The sequence below is a fragment of the Xyrauchen texanus genome, chromosome 3, assembly GCF_025860055.1.
Source record: "Xyrauchen texanus isolate HMW12.3.18 chromosome 3, RBS_HiC_50CHRs, whole genome shotgun sequence".
In the NCBI taxonomy this organism is placed as follows: Eukaryota; Metazoa; Chordata; class Actinopteri; order Cypriniformes; family Catostomidae; genus Xyrauchen; species Xyrauchen texanus.
In genome coordinates, this window is record NC_068278.1 from 28,686,694 (window position 1) to 28,694,533 (window position 7,840).

Here is a 7,840-nt window from a genome sequence, read left to right on the forward strand (position 1 = left end):
GAGAGTTTGTTCTCAAAATGGTATATTTGTTGCACTTAAACATAACACTTGAACAGACAGTAATAATGTCAATCAGTCCACAAAAAAAAAAAAAAAAGAAAAGAAAAATGAAGCAGACTGCACTTGTCAGAAATGAAATTGTAATACACAATTTAAATGTTTTTTTTAAGTGCGCTTTACATTGACATCTTCTGAATGGAAGTAACATTTAGATGAATTCCAAACAAAAACAAACAGTTCAAACACCATGACATAAAAAAAAGCACATTCAAACAATTCTTACAATGGGTTATGCTGCTTAATGTTCATCAAAGCCTTCTCTCTATATGCTAAATCCAGAGTAAGCTATACGTACAGTAAAGTGCTATGGGGACTTCATTGTATATTCTAAGGTGCATTAATAGTTTCATGGCCTATGACATGTAGATTTCATACATTTCTAACATTGACACTGAGCATTCGCCCTTATTGTTTGTGTGTTTGACCGATTTCTGCTACCAGAAACTGCCTTGAAGATCTCAAGCACAGCTGCTTTAGATCTTCAGACTTTAAAAATATGAAACCTAAGAGACAAGATAAAATCCTACTAGTTGCAAATCTAATTTTCTTGTATGAACTGCTCTCCAGCTCTTTACATGTAGTCATATTTCCATTGCAAGAAGTTAAGAGCTTAAGAGTGGTGATAATTAAAGCTGAAGTATGTAACATTTTCAGTGTTAAAATACTTTTTTCCCCAGATTATTATGCAAAGACAATTATAAGTAGGCCATGCATGGGTTAATTGTCTCAAAAACTGTAAACACTGTCCATGTGGCGCTAAAAATTATGTGTTTATTTTGAGTGACCCGCTAAGACCCCCCAAATAACGGTAATAAACCAATGGCATGAGTTGGGGGCGGGACAATTTGAACAACTGCAGATGAGTCAAATAAAAAATTTAATAAACATAGTTAATTTTTGCTATTCCATTTAGTGGTGCTAGTGTCACAGGAATTACATCAGCTTTAAATAAACTAAACTAAAACAATAATGATAAATTAATAAAACCAGTATATCTGATTATGATTCCTAAATCTCTGCAACATTTGTAGTTCTTATGAATAATGTAACACTCTAAAATAACATGGAGATAACCTTTTAAGTTTTGTACTTTTTTCGGTACAAAACTGAACAATTTTGATGGCTTTGCGCATTGCTGTAAAGAGAAAAAAGGACGGTTTCTCTTCAGGTGTTCCCTGCTGTGAGATCAGTGAACACCTTAAAGCCCGATACACATTGTTTCGGCCTAATCTTAGATCACACTCTAATCAATCCTTTCTATGGTCTATGTACAAAATGACTGAGGAGATCTGAACGATGAGTGTCTTAGCCATCAAAAAGCTATCAGTTGCATCATTTATTATAGATTATGGGCCTGTAAATGGAGTCTGAACTGGGACTCCTTAGCTATCCTATCCTTAATAGTTATCAAAGGGCTGTTCACACAGGATGTGTTTTTGCATTCAAAAACAGAAAGACACAGACCGGTAGAATGTTACAGAATGCAGGGTGTTTTTGAAAAAACAGTGCATCATAATAGACAAAGACGAACGTCTGGTGCATATTTACTTAGACAAACACTTAAAAATAGAGCAGACCCATGCATGTGCTGTGTGAACAGCCCCTAACAGTGGAGGGAACTGATTTTAGATCAAAACACGGAGTTGTTGTCTTCTTCATTCCCTGCTAAGTAACTATATCATTAATGGGGAGCTGTGAATCCTCTTCCTCTACAGGAGAGCAGTCCACATCAGGCCTCCCAGGACAGAACAGCCATTTCAGCAGTGCCAGCATCACACGAACCAGCAGCCTCAGTAAAAGAAAAGCAAACGGCACACCTATCTCCATCATGTGAAAGATTTGCGCGCTGAAGCGGCTGAGAATACAGGTGAGAAAGAATGACCCGAGCGCCACACAAGGATAGAGTGAGAGCTTGGCCAACATGAATGTGTGCTCTCGACCGCCATAGCGTACATATGGGTGTAATGTCTCACGTTCTGTAAAAAGTGCCACAACCCACATAGCTAGCTGGAAGAGACCGGCAAAGAAGATGATGACACAGCTGACCTGCACAGCTTCAAGCTCATTGCGCGAGCCTCTGGGAAACTCTTGTGTAAGTTGGTATGCCAGTGGCAGGCCACCCACACAGGCCAGGGAGAAGGTGTTGAAGAGGCCCATGAGGCGTGTGACCTTCGTCACGTGCAGGAAGAGAGAGTGGTGAACGAACCAAAGCAGCCCAACTGTGGCAAAAGAACCGAAGTAGGCCAGATACTCTGGACCGTACTCCTGAAGTGCAGCGTTGAGGTTGTTGTCAAACTGCTTTTTCACAACAGAGGGATCAGGTACGTTGTTTTCACTGTTCACAGAGGACAGCAGAGAATACTTCTTTAAGTATCTACAGTAGTTTTTGTTTAAAAAGTGTCATAATGACAAAACTTTAAAAGTAATATTACAATACATAATGCTTTTAACAGAAAATTAATGTACAGTACATTTCCCATGTATGGGAAACAATTCATCAGTTTTTTACTTTTGGAACCCAAATATTGCGCTCTACTCTCAAATTGCATTTTTTTAAAGAAACATAAACAAAGCCTTGTGTTTCATGCCTTGCTAAAGTCATTTTTAATATTACTGCAAGGCATTTAATGCAGTCAAACAACAAAAAATGTCACTTACCGTCTTGACAATATTGTACTTTTTGAGCAAAAGAATAATACAAACCAAATATCTAAGATGAGCAGCGTGGCTACAATGGCGTACACCCCATCACTGAAAGCCTCCACTCGCTCTTTACTCAAAGGTTCAATGGGGTGGTAGGTGTAGAAAAGCATGGAATCTGGACTCTCATCTACCTGACCTGTGTTTATTGGAAAAGTGATACAATTCTATACTATAACAAAACACTTTTATCCACATTAACAAAAATGGAGCAAACAGTTATGACGTTTTGTGCTTACCACCAATGGCTTTATTCCGAATCCATTTCAAAGACTGAGAGATGTAGGGCAGGAATATGATGATCGCCAAAAGGACGTAGGACTACCAAGGGGGAAAAAATTACAATTATATATAAAAATGTTATTATTATTTATAAGCAGCAAATAAGTAAATATGTAATACTATGTAAATATATGTGTTATATATCAAAAGGACATTAAGGACATTGTACTCATGATAGAATTCCTTAACTTGTACTACATGTTCAATATATTATTTACGTAAAATTCACCTACCAGTTGGAAAAAGATGAATGAAAATATACTGGCAAAGAAGCACATTATCGGAACCCTCATGATGACTTTGAGGATGTTCTGCTTGTAATAAGCCTGATTCTGTGACATCTGTATATGGTTGTTCAGGAGGAAAGGATGGCTAAATCCATACAAGACAATCGCGGCCTGAGGACACAAAGTAAACATGACTGTCTAACAAAACAGTGAGTAATATCAAGATGAAATATAACAACAAGGATTTCTAACAAAGCTTATTTTTCACCTACTATGATATCAATAACCTTTATTAAAGATGGAGTTAGTTCAAAGTATTTTATGTTGGGTAATGGTACTTTGTTGCTCCCTCACCTGAATTAAACCAATCACAATGACACAAGCACAGAAGAGGAGGATGCCAAGAAAATTATCAGGAAACGTCGCCATGAGGGAGAACTACAAAATAACGAATAAAATAAACATTAAAAACAATCATAAAGAGACATAGGCTTTATATTATTTCCCTAAAAACATCTTTAGGTCCGACATTTTCTTATCATCTTGTGAAGTGAATACCACTCACGGTGTATGGCAGAAATGTGATAAGCATCATACAAGCCTGAAATAGAATAAAAAAAAGAGATTGTTGAAAAGTCACTTCACATTTTCAAAATAAATGTACAGCTCTTCCTTTACATTCATCATTCTCATTCTACATAATTTCAACCTTGTTGGTGCCCTTACCAAGTTAAGCAGTGCAAGAGTGTCGTCGATGCGCTCAATAACCTGAAACAACCTGACCACAAACAAATGATGGATTTAAATCTCTAAGCAAGTGGATGAAAGGAATGATTAAATGAAACAAACACATGATGCATTCTATGCTTGAATGCTCTCACCGGACATGTGCAGCCCAAGCAACACTGACAATCAAAAATGTCATCAAATACACAGCAACCTTGGTAGTGAGCAAAATCTGGATACTCTCTTTCAGCTCCTGCATATGAAAAGATAACATAATTTATAGGTTATAATGTACTGTATAACAACATTGTAATTAATTCATTTATATTCTATGAAGGCTATTATAATTTGTTGTCACACCTCATCATCCTGAAATTTTGTATGTGCAACAGGCAATATCTGTGAACACAAAAATTCATGACATATACATTTTTCACATGCATAATCATATATCATAGAGCAAGGGGCCCTAAAACAGGTGACTAATAGAAAATGTGACAGCAGCTCTAGATTTTGTTCTATACGTATCATCAATCATAATGTATCTGTCATATGTGATATTTATTTAAATAAGCATCCCAGTACACTCAAATGTTGAGGTCAATGTGGATTTTGTTCCCCTTACCATTACAGTAGCAATGATGGAGATGAGTGCATCACTGTAGGCGAGCAGACGGTGTGATGACTGCGTGCTGCTGTGGCCGTTTTTGTCCTCTGACGACGTGACGCTCTCCAGAAAAGAATGCGAGTGATTTCTTGAAGTCCTTCTCTTCTCCATTTCCTCATCATCGTGGTGCTCGATTATTTCGCTCTCATCATTTTCTCCCATGACAGCAGTTGTATGTGATTTCAGTGGACGGCGCAGACATGCAGGCACGGGAGTTTTGTTTGCAAACACTGATGACACTTTATCAGCTGACCGGAAATCACTGTCCAAATGTATTAAATAAATAAACAGTCTTGCGCGAGACCGCACACTTGAATACAGCTCTTTTTTATGTCTGTATTATTCATTATTGCATAATACGATTAAATCAAATTAATTTAGAGGGAATGCAAAAAGGGGAAGTGACGCAATATAGACGCACCGGCTCTGCGCATGCGTGTTTCTCATCATGATTTATTTTGTAAATACTTTATTCACAAGAAATAATTTATTGATACTTTGTCCAGATTTAAATATTTTTTTTAAATATCCGATATTATAACATTTCTTAAACTCGCGAACGAAAGCGAGAATAACTGATTTCTTATTTCTTATAATAATTATTATATTATTATTTCCTTTCATATTGAGTTTTTTTATTATTTAAATATTTTATAATTATATCTATATAATTTATGCTATTTATTTGTATTTAAAATGTTAAAATATAATTTTATTTTATTTATTTTTAATACAATTTATAAATCTATATTTTTCTGACTTTTTTTTCTTCTACTGCATTTCTTTAATGCTGTGCGCACTGGTCTTTGTTTTTTTGTAATGTGCAAACATTTTTATTTCTCTTATAGAAAAAGAGGGCTCAGCTACAAAACTGAATGGCAAGGCATCAACATCTAATATAACAAAAACCTTGTTATAATAGCAATGCAAACATCAGTAACTCAATACAGAACTTCCCTTCTAATAAAAACTTTAACTCATTTCTCATGGTTAAATCTCAGCTTGCTGAGCTCGTTGAACAGTATTGCAAAGCTGCTCTAATGTAATTTCAAAAGTTGGGCGCAAACTTAGCTTGTGAAATACAAGCACACGGCAGAAATTTCAGATACCACTAGAGGGAGACAAAAATCAATGTTTAAAAATTATTCAACCAAAAGATTTCTGATTGAGCTGGCAGACGGTTAATGGAAGATTCTGAGTTCAATACAAGTTAAACTCAATCGACAGCATTCGTGGCAAAATATTAATTACCACAGTTCTTTTGACCTTCCCCTTCTTTTCTTAAAAAAATAAATATAAATAATTTCAGTTATAAAATCAGTTATTCTCATCCTTTGAGGGATGAATGCCATAAAATCTGCAGTTGTCATGATTTTAGCAATTCATCATTACAACAGAGGCAGCAGAAGTTGACCTTGGTGAATTGCATCCCGACCCTGCACTTAAAAGATACATTTGACAAATGGTTACTCTTGCATTGCCAAATGTTACAGTGTCACAGCAAGAATTCAGTCACATCCAAATCATGAAGAGTATCTCAATAAGGCTACATGGTCCTGACATCAGGTATGTTTATTAGAGTGAGAGAAAGAAAGAGAGATGAAAGACTCTCATCAGCTCTCTGTACCTTTTCAGTCTCTGCAAATCAACTCATCCTAAACAAAACGTTGTGAAGCTGCAACACAAGGGCTCCTTGTGTTTTTAATGAGATTTCAATCAAAGTGGGCAATTGCAGAATGGAACAGTAACCTAGCAACTAACAGCTAGTCATTCTCATTATAAAATGATTGTACAACTTGCCAAATATCACATTGTACATGCTCATGCACAATACATTTGCATGTGAGAACACAAAAAAAGGATATTTAAAAAGAGGAAAATAAACCATGGACATTTTTATTTTTCATTTGGCCTGTCTTGAGGAGGAGAGTCTAAATAGATAATCTGAATTATTCAGTAATTATAGCTTTGTCCCACAGAAAAGTTACTCTTGTCTATTTTAGAACAGAGTGAACAGAACAGTTATTCTCTGATGACAAAATCCCTCTAGTCCCGTGTTGATTATTTCCCACCCCAATTGTCTTAGGCATTCTAAAACTATAATTACCCCCCCAATAATCAAAACAAGCAACTACAACACCCCCAGAAAACAGAACGTTGTTAGGCAACAAGAATAACTGTCAGCTATGGGTGCTGTGCAGTGATACAAATAGATGTTCTGTGAAGAGGTCAGAGCTGTGATGTATCATGAATAAAGTACGGCTGTTGACCAATCAGCATCTAGGACCAGAACTATCCATTTTATAATAGTTTTTAGGAGACATATTGTCATGCCATTCATTCATGTATAGCATTCCACGCCAAATAATTATTATGTTGGCTTGACAAATTCTACACACTTGGTTTATTTTTTTAAAAATCCTGATATCAAAATTTTGAAAACGAACTCCTCCAAGAACTTCCAAGCTACAGAGAAGCTTTAGAATGCACCATGTCATCCACCCCTTTTACCGTTGTTGCACAACGGACAATCAAAAATAAAAAGAATACCATAAACTTACATTTACAGAATGTTCAAATGGGCCAATGGAATGCTCGTTAATTCAAACCCTATCTGTCAAAAAATTATAATGTAAACAAACACATTAAGTGTTCCAGTGGCTTTTTGTTGTTGTTGTTGTTGCTGCTGCTACTGTTGTGAGAAGACATTTAATTAAACAGATAACTGTCAGTATCATAGGACATCTACAGGGAATACAAATGACACATCATGGAGCTACTGTATATCTTAAAATATGATCACCTGGCTGTGGCATACTGAAGGCATCTAATCTACTGTATGCAAAATGGTGCAAAAGTATATTGATAACAAATTTTTGAAGCTTTCCATGTGGTTGAATACAAAATACTACAATTTTGAGTTAATGTTTTTTATGGGCTTAACAATAGGGATGATTTCCAGACCTTAATATCATGCTGTAAAGCGGACCAAGGAAGGGACGGAAACAGACGTCAGCTTAAGGGGTAAGCTTTATTTTTCAGCTTAATTAATTTAATTTTCTTCACACACACACGTATTCTCTGCCGTGTTGTCAGCCTCCCGATGCTCTGTGGCTGCTGGCTTTTATCCGCTCTCCTCACGCTACTGCAATTAGAGACAGGTGTTAGACATAATTTA

The 7,840-nt window shown here is 36.1% G+C and overlaps 1 protein-coding gene across 1 annotated transcript; it reads right to left on the bottom strand.

Annotated features, from left to right (window-relative positions):
• Window positions 1-22: 22 nt before the first annotated feature.
• Window positions 23-4,934, bottom strand: LOC127622628 (endosomal/lysosomal potassium channel TMEM175). The gene is made up of 10 exons (XM_052096642.1): window positions 4,621-4,934; window positions 4,356-4,394; window positions 4,151-4,248; window positions 3,996-4,047; window positions 3,835-3,870; window positions 3,624-3,707; window positions 3,276-3,440; window positions 3,000-3,081; window positions 2,764-2,899; window positions 23-2,395 (listed from the first exon to the last, which is right to left on the bottom strand). Exons 1-10 carry the CDS (start codon window positions 4,822-4,824, stop codon window positions 1,726-1,728), a joined length of 1,566 nt encoding a protein of 521 aa, XP_051952602.1. The 5' UTR covers window positions 4,825-4,934; the 3' UTR covers window positions 23-1,725.
• Window positions 4,935-7,840: the final 2,906 nt, after the last annotated feature.

Excerpts from the sequence above, each read along its gene's own strand:
- LOC127622628 (XM_052096642.1), bottom strand. The coding sequence starts at position 4,824 with ATGGGAGAAAATGATGAGAGCGAAATAATCGAGCACCACGATGATGAG. Across the intron at positions 3,871-3,995 it reads CTCTTGCACTGCTTAACTTG|GCTTGTATGATGCTTATCAC; the intron begins GTAAGGGCACCA and ends ATTCTATTTCAG. Across the intron at positions 2,396-2,763 it reads CTGCTCATCTTAGATATTTG|TGAAAACAACGTACCTGATC; the intron begins GTTTGTATTATT and ends CTCTGTGAACAG.